Consider the following 14871-nt stretch of genomic DNA (forward strand, 5'->3'; position numbering starts at 1 on the left):
AACAGATACTTGCAGGAAGCCTGAACCTTTGTAACTCTTTTGGCACTCTTTATTTTTCCAAATTGGATGCCAAATTAAAAAAAAACCCAAAACACATCAGCAAGTTGATTTCCAGCAGAATATATACAACCTATGCCGTCCTCCTAATACTGTGTCATCCCGGTGTCCTTTTCTCTTTCTCTTTAACTTAAAATGCAACTTTGCCAAAAGGGCAAAATCACCAAATTCTCTGTTCGCTTCTTATAGAGGTTGGCAGTGTTTTACTTCACTTACATTGTAATATTCACTATATTGAACGAATATTCAATATTCACTTACATTGTATATTATATATGTTGATATTGTTTTTTTTAATACTTTCTCTCATGTTTCATAGTTGGCATCACAGACTCGCAGCTGGGGGGATACTTGAGAGCCCCTTACTATTTCTTCTAACTTTAAATACGCCTAGATGTCCTAGAATTGTCTCTGGTATGGTGATATTTAAAGAGAGGTTCTCTGGGATATTTTGTACAAGTTGTACTTCCTTGAAGGATTTTAGTACTTAGCTGCTGACTATCAACTTGATTCTGTAGGCATGCAGAGCTCTTGAGCCTTGACTACAAGATGGGATGTGAGGGTCTTCAAGGAGGAGCACATGACTTATGAAGAGAGGCTGAGAGAACTGGGATTATTTAGTCTGCAGAAGAGAAGAATGAGGGGGGATTTGTTAGCTGCTTTCAACTACCTGAAAGGGGGTTCCAAAGAGAATGGATCTAGACTGTTCTCAGTGGTAGCAAGGAGTAATGGTCCCAAGTTGCAGTAGGGGAGGTTTAGGCTGGATGTTAGGAAAAACTTTTTCACTAGGAGGGTGGTGAAGCACTGGAATGCGTTACCTAGGGAGGTGGTGGAATCTCCTTCCTTAGAGGTTTTTAAGGTCAGGCTTGACAAAGCCCTGGCTGGGAAGATTTAGTTGGGGATTGGTCCTGCTTTGAGCAGGGGATTGGACTAGATGACCTCCTGAGGTCCCTTCCAACCCTGATATTCTATGATTCTATTCTTTACACCAGTGGCTCTCAGTCTTTCCAGAATACTGTACCTCTTTCAGGAGTCTGATATGTCTTGAGTATCCCAAGTTTCACCTCACTTAAATACGACTTGCTTACAAAATCAGACATAAAAATACAAAAGTGTCACAGCCACACTATTACTGACAAATTGCTTAATTCTCATTTTTACCATATAATTATCAAATAAATCCGTTGGAATATAAATATTGTATTTACATTTCAGTGTATAGTATATAGAGCAGTATAAATAAGTCACCGTCTGTATGAAATTTTAGTTTGTACTGACTTCGCTAGTGCTTTCTATGTAGCCTGTTGTGAAACTGATATCTAGGCAAATATCTAGATGAGTTGCTGTACCCCTGGAAGACCTCTGTGTACCTTTGGTTGAGAACTACTGTACTATACTATGAAAATTACCATTGCTAACAACTGGTGTCAGCAACCAGTGCAGCTAAACTGGAGCTGAACGCTGTTTGGCTGTACGTAGAGTCAAGGACAAGCTATGGTTTTGGCAACTTTTTTTTTATTTTTTGGTAATCTAAGCAAGAGTGCAGTTACGAACATCTTAAATAGAGTGAATCCTTTAGAAAAGTTTCAGAGTAGCAGCCCTGTTAGTCTGTATTCGCAAAAAGAAAAGGAATACTTGTGGCACCTTAGAGACTAACCAATTTATTTGAGCATAAGCTTTCATGAGCTAGCATCCGATGAAGTGAGCTGTAGCTCACGAAAACTTATGCTCAAATAAATTGGTTAGTCTCTAAGGTGCCACAAGTACTCCTTTTCCTTTAGAAAAGACTTTCTTTATTAGGACAGTGCCTGGCTAACAAAGCCTCTGAAATTTGTTCCACCTTTATTAGAAAATCAGCTAAACCAGCGGTTCTCAAACTGTAGGTCGCGATCCCATTTTAATGGGATCACCAAGGCTGGTGCTAGACTTGCTGGGACCCGGGGCCAAACCCAAGCCCCACAGCCTGGGGCCGAAGCGCAAGGGCTTCAGCCCTGGGCAGCAGGGCTCAGTTTACAGGCCCCCTGTCTGAGGATGAAGCCCTCGGGCTTTGGCTTCGCCCCTGGCAGTGGGGCTTGGGCTTTGGCCCTCCACCTGCTTGGGGTGGCAGGGCTTGTGTGGGCTCAAGCTTCGGTTCCCCCCCGCCCGGGTCATGTAGTAATTTTTGCTGTCAGAAGGGGGTCAGTGCAATGAAGTTTGAAAACCCCTGAGCTGAAAACCTACTTTGTCAGTCCCATAAATAGTTGTTTGAGATAAGTTTCACTCTGCCTGACTTGCATGTCTTCTCATTTCTTAATTCCTCTCTCCTTCGCTCTCCCTGCCCCGAAACAATATGATCTTTTCATTTCCCTTCTATCGGAATTCTCTCTTCAGAGGGACAGACTCTTTCCGACATGCCTGTGGGGTGGGTCTTTTTTCAGCAAGAGAAACAGGAGTTTGTTGACTTTGTAGATGAAAGCTGCTGTGCTGCGGGAGACTAAGATTTTCTCTCTGTCTTATACCAGACAGAGCAACTATAAGAGGGCTGGCATTGTTGTCCTCTTTGTGAACTTGCACGTGAGAATTCTGTAACGCCTTGCAATGTGAATAGGGTCATGTGCAATATCTTTTTTTATGAGGTTTGGGATTCGTTTCAAGCAAATGTTCAGGGTCATTTTTGTCTGCAAATCCAGATGTTTCATGTCCTCGCCTAGTTCTGCAAAGTTTCAAGTGTGTTTTGTCTACCGAATAATTATATTTAATTACGGATTTTTGTGAATTTAGATTCCTCTTCAGAAGTTGTTTGTGTTTAAAAATTTTTTTTTTTCTGAATGTGCTTTAGCTGCTGTTAAGTTCCAGTGGTTTGACTGTTCAGAACAGAAAACTTCATTGCTGCGTTGTCTGGGGCCTCGTCTTCTGTGTCTTGCAGTGCACCAGAGGCTCTTTCAGCGCTTTATGGATATAATGCACAATAGTACAGTACTTTATGCAATACAGTCTTTTCTCAAAGTGCTTTATGAACTACTGTGTGTGTGTATATATATGTGTGCATATGTATGTGTATATATGTATATGTAACCATATCTCAGGTAAAACACAGCAGCCATTTAACAGTACAGTAAGAACAGATTTAAAAATTTCACTGAAGCTAAGAGAAAAGGAGGACTTGTGGCACCTTAGAGACTAACCAATTTATTAGAGCATAAGCTTTCGTGAGCTACAGCTCACTTCCTCAGATGCATATCGTGGAAACTGCAGCAGGCTTTATATATACACAGAGAATATGAAACAATACCTATTCCCACCCCACTGTCCTGCTGGTAATAGCTTATCTAAAGTGATTTCCAGCACAAATCCAGGTTTTCTCACCCTCCACCCCCCCACACAAATTCACTCTCCTGCTGGTGATAGCCCATCCAAAGTGACAACTCTTTACACAATGTGCATGACAATCAAGCTGGGCTATTTCCTGCATAAATCCAGGTTCTCACATCCCCCCACCCCCATACACACACAAACTCACTCTCCTGCTGGTAATAGCTCATCCAAACTGACCACTCTTCAAGTTAAAATCCAAGTTAAACCAGAACATCTGGGGGGGGGGGGGTAGGAAAAAACAAGAGGAAACAGGCTACCTTGCATAATGACTTAGCCACTCCAAGTCTCTATTTAAGCCTAAATTAATAGTATCCAATTTGCAAATGAATTCCAATTCAGCAGTTTCTCGCTGGAGTCTGGATTTGAAGTTTTTTGTTTTAAGATAGCGACCTTCATGTCTGTGATCGCGTGACCAGAGAGATTGAAGTGTTCTCCGACTGGTTTATGAATGTTACAATTCTTGACATCTGACTTTGTGACAGTTGACATTGTGACTTTGTCCTTACCCATAACTACTTCACATTTGGGGACAATGTATACCTTCAGATCAGCGGCACTGCTATGGGTACCCGCATGGCCCCACAGTATGCCAACATTTTTATGGCTGATTTAGAACAACGCTTCCTCAGCTCTCGTCCCCTAAAGCCCCTACTCTACTTGCGCTATATTGATGACATCTTCATCATCTGGACCCATGGAAAAGAAGCCCTTGAGGAATTCCACCATGATTTCAACAATTTCCATCCCACCACCAACCTCAGCCTGGTCCAGTCCACACAAGAGATCCACTTCCTGGACACTACAGTGCTAATAAACAATGGTCACATAAACACCACCCTATACCGGAAACCTACTGACCGCTATTCCTACCTGCATGCCTCCAGCTTTCACCCTGACCACACCACACGATCCATCGTCTACAGCCAAGCTCTGCGATACAACCGCATTTGCTCCAACCCCTCAGACAGAGACAAACACCTACAAGATCTCTGTCAAGCTTTCTTACAACTACAATACCCACCTGCAGAAGTAAAGAAACAGATTGATAGAGCCAGAAGAGTTCCCAGAAGTTACCTACTACAGGACAGGCCTAACAAAGAAAATAACAGAACGCCACTAGCCGTCACCTTCAGCCCCCAACTAAAACCCCTCCAACGCATTATTAAGGATCTACAACCTATCCTAAAGGATGACCCAACACTCTCACAAATCTTGGGAGACAGGCCAGTCCTTGCCTACAGACAGCCCCGCAACCTGAAGCAAATACTCACCAACAACCACATACCACACAACAGAACCACTAACCCAGGAACTTATCCTTGCAACAAAGCCCGTTGCCAACTGTGCCCACATATCTATTCAGGGGACACCATCACAGGGCCTAATAACATCAGCCACACTATCAGAGGCTCGTTCACCTGCACATCCACCAATGTGATATATGCCATCATGTGCCAGCAATGCCCCTCTGCCATGTACATTGGTCAAACTGGACAGTCTCTACGTAAAAGAATAAATGGACACAAATCAGATGTCAAGAATTGTAACATTCATAAACCAGTCGGAGAACACTTCAATCTCTCTGGTCACGCGATCACAGACATGAAGGTCGCTATCTTAAAACAAAAAAACTTCAAATCCAGACTCCAGCGAGAAACTGCTGAATTGGAATTCATTTGCAAATTGGATACTATTAATTTAGGCTTAAATAGAGACTTGGAGTGGCTAAGTCATTATGCAAGGTAGCCTGTTTCCTCTTGTTTTTTCCTACCCCCCCCCCCCCAGATGTTCTGGTTTAACTTGGATTTTAACTTGAAGAGTGGTCAGTTTGGATGAGCTATTACCAGCAGGAGAGTGAGTTTGTGTGTGTATGGGGGTGGGGGGATGTGAGAACCTGGATTTATGCAGGAAATAGCCCAGCTTGATTGTCATGCACATTGTGTAAAGAGTTGTCACTTTGGATGGGCTATCACCAGCAGGAGAGTGAATTTGTGTGGGGGGGTGGAGGGTGAGAAAACCTGGATTTGTGCTGGAAATCACTTTAGATAAGCTATTACCAGCAGGACAGTGGGGTGGGAATAGGTATTGTTTCATATTCTCTGTGTATATATAAAGCCTGCTGCAGTTTCCACGATATGCATCTGAGGAAGTGAGCTGTAGCTCACGAAAGCTTATGCTCTAATAAATTGGTTAGTCTCTAAGGTGCCACAAGTCCTCCTTTTCTTTTTGCGAATACAGACTAACACGGCTGCTACTCTGAAAACTGAAGCTAAGGTTAGAATTATTTAATACACAGGTTAAGGAAGGAGTGTCTGTACATCTGGGTATAGCACTTAAATTATCCAAAAGTACAAAGTTGGTTTAAAAGTCATACAATACATATAGTACGTAATCAGGAATAACTCAAATTTAGATTAATAAATTTAACGATGCAGTTTAGATGTTAGCATCCAAATATTCTGGTACATCACTCAAGAAAAGTTTAATACTGAGAGTTGGTTGTAGAAAACATATAGCAATGAGTGTAGATTGTCCCTCAGTAACTGAACATTTAGGATAGGTTGTCCCTCAGGAGTTATAATCCATCAGAGCATTCCAGTTACTTTCCCAACTGCTTCTCAGTGGCACTCCAGCTCATCTTGCCTGGTATTGCCGATGTCCAGTGATGTGTTCTAGATAGATGTCCCTCAGCCACCTGATGGTGTCCAATACCACAAGTTGCCGCATCAGCCGAGCGTAGTGCTGATTCTGCATTCCCGCAACACTCGCTCGTTACTGGGGTCCCATGCACCCAGGGCTCTGACGATCGGTGCGTGTGTTCAATCCTCATAATCCCCCATCAGATACGATGGGAAGAATGACTTTTTCTGCTTGAAAACTATAGAGAAAATCTAGGTAGGCAAACTGTAATTGCCAAAGCTGGACCAATTCTACATCATTATAATTTACTCTCAGATATCTTAAACTCACATTTCCATATTTCACTGTGTCCAAATAGAACTATCTGTACCATCTCTAGTTTAAAATAAAACAAAAACATGCACGGTAATTCTTACCTTGTAGCTTTTAAAAAAACCCATAGTACAAAAAACATTGGTAAGAAATGTTTCTACTTGTGCTTGCTTGTTTTTCTCCTTACTGGTAACTGCAGACTTACCTAGCTTTTAGTATTATTTTCTCAGTGACTGGTGTCCTAATGTTATTTTCCTGTTCCTTTTCAGACTTTTGACGCAAATGATCTATATCAGGGACAGAACTTCAGCAAGGTTCTCAGCTCCCTAGTTGCTCTAAATAAAGTAACTGCAGGTAAGTAAAATCTGTTCTACTTTGATGCATACTGTGGGGAAGGTGATCTATGATGTCATCCTTAAGCAGCTCAGATAAGTTAATATAATTGACGTTTCTAAAATTGCTGCTAATGGTCATTTTTCAGAGATGCTTTCTCTTTATATTTTCTTCATCTTCCCATGTATTAGTCTTGCATTGTTTTAAAGGAGCTCGTAAGGATTTGTCAGTATTGTCTAGTTTGTTTTTAGAGGAGGTTTCACAGTGAAGTACATGTGGAGGTTTTTAATTTTTTTTTTAAAAGTACCTGATCGGTGTGTGTGTTTCTTTGTATGTTTTCTAGCATCTACATTGGGTCCTATTCTGCAGTCTTCACACACGGGTCAATTTTACTTGTGCAACTAATTTAATTGAAGTAAATGATACGTGAGTAAGGTTTGCAGGATTGGACTGATGGCCAGTAAAGACTTTCTCCTTCCTTATTAAGTTTCTTTCTGAACCTACATGGAGTCCATAATCCTGTATTTATGACAGGACACTGTTCTGTCATGAAAATGTTACAAAGTAATCATTACGTCATCATATTAGGTATCAAAATGAGGAAGAGAAGATGAGCTTTAAGGATGAAGGCCGTTATTTAAACACTCCAAACTTTTAAGAGGAGAAAAGTTTTTTATAAATGGATGTAAAGAGAAGTCAGTTGTAAATGAGTTTTCCTTACTATGATAGTAACTCTTCAAATGCAATTTCTCATTTTGATTGTGCTCATTGTTATGTTCATGGCATAAACACACAGAAGCTAGGTAAAAATGTAAATACTCTTGCTAGAAAGTAGCAACATACCACTACTTTATTTCTTAGAAATCAGAGTGTTAACACAAGAACCTTAAAACAGAGACACAAAACAGTCTGTTCCCTAATACAGAGAGGCACAATCCATACCACTTGACTATATAAGCTTTCTGTCTGTCAGCAGACTGAATCAGAGGTCACAGGCTTCCCTGTAGAGCTCCTGAGCTTGCAAGCAGGACTAGGAAACGCTCTCTCCCCCACTCTAAAAGTAATAGATTGCAGTTTCACCACAGCCCTCAATATACCACACTCATCTGTTGTATGTGCAAAATTGTGTTTTTTTTGTTTTTTGTTTTTTTTTAAATTAAATTATTTTTTTTGCACTGGTTTAGTAGATTAGTAAGAACATTTAGGACCAGATATTCAGCTGGTGTAAACCGGCATAGCTCCAGTGAAGTCACCAGCTGACCTTCAGTCTAAGTCACTAGTGTGAATGCAGACCATTTCAGTATTCCTTTAAAGTTGCTACCATCCAGTGACTGTGGTGGTCTGTGCGTGAAATAAGTTGTTGCTCATCTTTCAAAAGAGAGAACAAAGACTGGATGCTCATGCAAGCTGAACTGTCCTTTTACTCGTAGAAGTGTCCAGAGCTGTTAAATATCCGAGGCTGGCTCCTCTTCCAAACAGTTGCTTTTCCTATTTTGATGGGGAGAGTATGTGGGAGGCACTCTAGGCAGTATATCAATGGTTTGTCCTGGTGGACTGCTGTTGCAATCTCCAATGAGTTCTTAATAATAATTAATATGTAGCTATTATATAACAGTTTTCAGTAGACCTCAGAGGAGGTCAGTATCAGCCCCATTTTACAGATGGAGCAACTGAGGCACAGGGAGATGATGTGGCTCACCCATGTTCACCCTGCAGGCCAGTGGCAGAGGTGAGAATAGAACCCATGTCTCCTGAGTCCTAGTCTAGTGCTCTAGCCATTAGGCCGCACTGCCTCTGTCAAAGACTCTAACCATACAGACCTTTCCAAGAGCACAGTTCCTAGCCTACCCACAGGCACAGAGATATGGCTCGAGTACTAGTCAGTGAGATAGAATGCTACTATGCAAAGACTCACTCCAACAGTATTTCTATAACCACACATGGGGTGGGGATTATCACACTCCAGGCAGCGTCCTATGATCACAGACTACATTGCAGGAAGATAGGAGAAACTCCAAGGGGATAGAGGGGAATCAGGGAGGAAGGGAAAGTTGAAAGCGGGGAGCCAGAGAAGTGGTAGGTATAAGGTGGTGAGATTCTATGCAAATGAGACAATGCATATTCATTAAATATGCAAATTACAGCAGGCCATCAAATCTCTGTATTTACGCAAGTTTAGCAGAAACGTTTTCAAAAGGTTTTAGTGGAAAAATGACTTTACTACGGTGCACTTTTGCAGGATTTAATATGTTTCCACTAACTCAAAATTGGGGGGAAGGGGGGGATGAGCCTCCTGTTTTTTTTTTGCAGTGGCTGAAAATAATTGTTTCTTGTCCATTTTTGAAAATCAAAAAATTTTCAGTTTCACAAAAGAAAAGGGGGGTTGGGGAATTTAAAAAAAAAAACAAAAAACAAACCATGAACAAATTAAACCCAAATTTGATCGAAGCAGGAAGTGGGGAGATAGGGATTTCCCATCTGGAAACACAGAGATGACCTGCCTCCAGGTTTACCACTGGATTTGGTGACATGTCCGTTCCGCTGCTTCTCTTTATTTGCAAATTGCAAATATGTTTTTTTTCATGATGATATATGCATCACAAAGACATTTCAGGTCACTGTTATCCTTTCTCTAAAATTGCTTGCTTTCGGACAGTCCTCATATCTGGAATTTTACAGTTGACTATAAGGAGTACTAAAGAAACGAAGACAACTACCTTGGTAGTAAACTTGTGATCCATAAGTGAAATGTTCTGTCTTGTGCAATGTTGTCTGGTCCCTCATGCTCCCAGTGTATCCTAAAAAAAAATTAGAGTTTAGGCTTAATACAAATGGAAGAAAACCCCAAACCTATTTTAAGCTCTTATAGTAACACAGTGATTTAAAAAAAAATAAATTTAGCATAGGAAGTTGTTTGGAATATAAGTGCTCCACTGATTTCAAGTTCTAGTATGTTGATGTCAATCTGAATAAAATGTATGTTTTAGTAAGAAGAGAGAAAAATAGCTCTAATAATGCACCAGTTAAACACGATGCATTTGTAACATAGTATATTTATAATCTTTCTGAAAGATAAAAATGAGTTGTTGGTACAAGATAAGAGTATTAGGAGAACTTCCTGAAGGAACTAGAGCATCCTATGAATTCGACAGCACTCTGCTTCCCTGCTGTTCCATTCATTCTTTCCATACATACACACGTCATTACATTTCTGCCACACCAAATGAGCTGTTTTACCCTCAGATTTAATTTGACATGGAATGGTAGGTATGTTACATTTCCTTTTGTTTCTGTACATGGCACTGCTAGGGAAGTGCAACAGGAATAGACTCTGATTGCAAGCTGTTAGTCTGTTTCAGTTTGCTGCTGAGAAAGTGCCATGTGCAGGAGAACAGTTGTTTCTCCACCTACCAACCGAATGTCCATAAGGCATGCTCCAAACAAACAGGGGAGATGGTAGAGAGGCAGAAAGAAAGCGGAAGAGTTGCCTGGTAGCCTACTAGTACAGCATCAGAGCTGGGATGAAATGTATTGCCTTGCTGTTTGGGATCACTAGAGCCAGGAGTACTGCCCAAACAAAGCTGAGATAAGAAGTGACTTTGTGTTGCTGTCTGATGAAGGAGCAGCACTGAGAAGCTCTAAAGAAAGCTGAGGGCAGCACTCCTCCTTTGGATAGAAGGTCTCAGCTGTGTGGTCTGTTGGGAAGAGAAGCAAATGAAGAGGTTTAAAAAAACAGAAAACCAAAAACAGCAACCCTCCGCCCCAGCAACAACCTAAGCCTCAGCGGAGAGAAAAAGGAGACAAATGTAGAAAAAAGGGGCAGTGGAAAGTGTTATTTTTTTAATTAAATGATGGATGGGCAGAAATAAAGGGTGTGGATGAAAAACTAAATGAGCAAAGTCCAGATATCAAAGAGAGAATGAGTGAATAGGAGGAAGAGGGCAAAGAAACAGATATAGTTAGCTTAAATATAGGCAAAAATAATGTATTTGAGTTTCTTTTGACTGTCAACTGAAATAGCCAACATTGTTAGACTCTTTAATTGGATGGGTAGCTGATAGAAAATGAGAAATACTCTGTCCTTTCTCTTCTCCTAAAATTTTGGAATCCATTCCCCACCCTTCCTGACCTCCATAAGAATGTGTATGAAGGAAACTGCCACTGTCGCAGATTAGATTAAATTAGTCCCTTGCAAGTAATGGGCGTTGGCTGAAGATTGAATTATGGCTCAGATCACCTGAAATCATGTAATCGGTGTAGGTATTAAGCATAGTTTTTAACTGACATTCTAATTTATCTTGTTTTGTTTGAATAAATATTTTAACTTCAGAATGTGTTTTCATAACAGAAAAGGGCTGGTATGAATTTTTTTCCAAAACCTTTTATGGTTGTTTGGAGTTCCTCTGGCTTCTTTTTTTTTCTTTTTCTTTTTTTTCTTTTTAGGCCAAGATTTTCAAATGTGGGTGTTTAAGGCTGGCCACCTAAATCCACATTTAGGTATATTTGATCTTATTTCTTGTGTTCAGAGGTATTGAGCACCCACAAATTCCATGGATCTGCTTTAGGTACCCAAGCTTGATCTTGGTGTGTAAAAAGTGTATGTAATTTCTGCAATTCTAGTATTTTGCTGTCATCTCTACAGACATTGGGCTAGGAAGTGATTCCGTATGTGCACGGCCCTCATCTCATCGGATAAAATCTTTTGATTCCCTTGGATCCCAGTCTTTGCACAGTAGAACTTCAAAACTCTTTCAGGGACAGTATCGAAGTTTGGTAAGTTCTGCTGGAATTTAATCATGTTCAAGGATTTTTTTTTTCTCCTTATCAATCTGGATTAAAACAGTGTTGCAAGCCAAGATGTGTGAACCCAATTTCACAAGTCCTTGAGTGCTCTCTTGCTCTTGCCTACATATAACTGGGGCCTCTGAAGTTATGCTGTGTTGCAGTGGCTTTTTTTCATTCTCTTCTGAGTTAGAAAGTCAGTCTTCTGCATGCTTGCAGCCAGAAGTATTTCTGTTGTAACACTAAGAACTTCTTGTTGTATGCATGCGTAAATATTTTTTTCTTTGATTTCTTTTTTTCAATAAAGAAGTTCCTCTCAAAAGGGCAAATTGTCCATCTCCTCCAATGGGACTGTGCCATCCCAACGCTCCAGGGTTTCCAAGGGCAGGGAGCCTCCTCTAAAGCTTTGCTCACTCAGTCCCAGAGGTTTGGAAGATCTCCCAGCCACTTAGCAGTTTTGGCAGCCTTGTACACTGAGTCCCAGTTTTCTGAAGCCACACACACACACACACACAACCACATGGTTCCAACATACATAGAACCACATTGTTGAAATGTCAGGTATACACAGCTTAGTGTTGCAGCAACTAATATGGGAATCTCCACCAAATTGAGAATCTCATAGTTAAACAGACTTTTAGCTTTACTGGATAGACAAAGGGCAAGAGACTGCTACCTACAGCATGGTCCTCAAACAGTTCCTAGTTCCTTCTTACCCCCAAAGTATGGTGGCCTGAGAGGTTCTATCTTTGTATACTTGTAATGACTGATTCCTCAGCAATAGCTATAGGATCACTGTGATACTATGTGAGTGTACGTGTATATGTCACACCCTCTGAGCAGTTGACTTCCCACCGTGTTTTGAATACACTATAGTCAGTGTATAGTCAAAAATGTACCCTCTTGCAGGTGAGGACATGTGAGACCAGATTGTTCAATTTTTTTTTCAAGCTTTTTCTCAAGACTCCACTGTTGGGAACATCTGTTGCAGGACATCCCAACCCAGTGATGTTCTAGTTGTAAGACTTCTAATTACTGAGGGCATGGTATGAAAACTGACTTGGCTTGTCTAGGAATATACAGCCTGTTCTGCAAAGAAGGTAGTGGTAGTTGTTGGCTGGCTTGGCCATTGGACTCACTTTCAGATTTAGAGAGAGCAAATGTGGAGGCATGCCACAAAACATACTGGGCTGTGTGGGCTGCCCTCGCCACTGGTTTTCTAAAATCAGGTTGTCGAGCAGAGAAGTCCTATACCAAAATGTACCTTCCTGTTCTGATGCTTCCAGGGGGAACCTGGAGTTGTGAGGCATCTCACAATCACCTGCCCTTCACATGAGGAAGCCTTGTCTGTGCCTGCTGGCGGCCCCAAGCACTCTCTCCTAGGCCTCCCAGGCCTCTCTGTCTCTACAGGTTAGTGATAGGCACACTCCACCCCTCAAGCCTTCTGAGTGTTATCCTCCTTTCATGAGCCAGACATACTGTCAGCTTGCCTCATGGTGAAGGATCCAGTGTGGCGCTTGGCACTCCAAGATATACCCAAACAATCTATTGTCTTTATTTTAAAGTAGGACATGCTCCTGCTCTTTGTTCCATCCTGTAGACTTCCTCTATTGTAAATTTTGCAATCTGTTACTTAGCTCTATTGCTCAGTATGTAAACGGGCTTACTCCGTAAGGCATACGATACACAAATGACCAGACAGTGAGAGAGTTGTCTGTTATCTTCTGCCTGAAAGAAACATTCCCGAGATATGTCACCTTCTGGTGGAGTTAAGCCAGATCAAGTCTTTAAGAAACTTTTCTTTTCACTATAGATACTTAACTCCTTAGATATTATCTGTACCTATGTTTTGCATGATTATGCCAACCAGTGTGCTACTGGCTCTCAGAGATCTCACATGCCACCTTTCGGTGACTATTACGCATTCATCCAACACAGGGGATCCCTATACAGGCCTGTGCATCCTCTGTGTCCACTTGCCAGTTGGTACCAAGAGATCCGTGACTCTCACCTGTCTCTAAACATTATGGAGCTTCAAGAAAGAGATCCCTTTCAGCAGTGAAAAAGTTTGAAGGGAGAGCCCAGTCCTCCTTTTTTAGTTCATGTTTGAAGAGCTGTATACTGACTGGTATGTGAAACATTAACACAACATAAATCTGTTTAAGCCCTCATCCCGATTATAGCTGTTTCTAGGTTTCCCTCCAGAGACCTCTCAATCTCAGGCTCTAGATCCCTCTAATCAGAAAGTCACACTAACCTCTCTGGTGAAGTTAACAAGCAGTACCCGCTGGAATGAGTTAGTAGAATTTACTCAGCTGCTTTATATGGAGCTGTAACTACTAGTAACAGGGTGGATTAACAGAAGTAGCCTGCATTGCTAGATGGAGTCCTTGGGCTTGTTTTTTCCTCTCTCTCTCTCTCTCTCTCTTCCTCCCTCTCCTACTCATTCACATACATGATTAAATAGTATTCGTGTGTGGTGTGATTTAAAGGCTGTATCTGCATGAGCACATGTGTTTGGGGTAAACTCTGATTAATTACGCAGGTCATCCAAAATGAGTGTAGATAAACCATTTGTACTACAGTACAGCCTGATGTATTCTATATGTACCACATAAGTTAGAGAAAGTACTTTGGAAATGCGCTAGAGCAGTGGTTTTCAAACATTTTGTATTGGTGACCCCTTTCACACAGCAAGCCTCTGAGCGTGTGAATTATAAATTAAAAAGGGGGTGGGTAATTTAATTAAATGGGGGCTCGGGGCCTTCAGCCCCAAGGAGCTGACCACTTGCGACCATCTTACGACCCCCTGAGGGGTCATGACCTGCAGCTTGAGAACCCCTGTGCTAGGGTTTTAAAAAAATAAATAAATAATTGCCACTATTCTTCAGCTTGCAAAGCCAGATGCCTTCTTTATTATGAATCCAGCCATAGAGGGTTTCAGAGAGAGAAAATATTTTAACTAATATATGTAAAACATTTCTGTGCAACATTGCTTTTCTGTTCAGAAATGTGTCCTGATTTTAAAGTCTGATATCTCGGGGTCCTTCCAGGGGAATAGAAATGAGCGTTGTGTCCCGCAGTTGTGTATGTGTGGTGTAATCACAGAGTGATCTCTGAGATGTTGAAGACTGAATAAAATTGATGTTTAAAAGGTTTTGGAAAGCCTGGAACTGGTATGGGACTACATTTTGATAATGACAGTGGCATTAAAAAATTCTCACTTGGAGGAGCTCCAGATCCAGCATTTTGCTTTTCCATTTAGTAGTCTAAGACAAAATGGGCCATTGAATGAAACTTTAAGAATAATAATAAAACTAATTGTTTACACTGGGCATAAATTTAATCTTGTTTGTATTACTGAAAAGTGGTGGGATGATTCCCAGGGTTGGA

General features: G+C 41.2%; 1 protein-coding gene across 5 annotated transcripts in view; it reads left to right on the plus strand.

Moving 5' to 3' along the window:
• ARHGEF7 (Rho guanine nucleotide exchange factor 7) overlaps window positions 1–14871 on the plus strand; it is a 202299-nt gene that overhangs the window by 78270 nt on the left and 109158 nt on the right. For all 5 annotated transcript variants that reach the window (XM_084638282.1, XM_084638279.1, XM_084638278.1 and 2 more), the window contains 2 exons: window positions 6633–6717; window positions 11339–11469. In XM_084638282.1, the coding sequence (XP_084494408.1) occupies window positions 6633–6717; window positions 11339–11469 (216 nt within the window). The remainder of the gene's footprint in view (window positions 1–6632; window positions 6718–11338; window positions 11470–14871) is intronic.

This window comes from Lepidochelys olivacea (assembly GCF_965140295.1).
Source record: "Lepidochelys olivacea isolate rLepOli2 genome assembly, chromosome: 1".
Lineage (NCBI taxonomy): Eukaryota > Metazoa > Chordata > Testudines > Cheloniidae > Lepidochelys > Lepidochelys olivacea.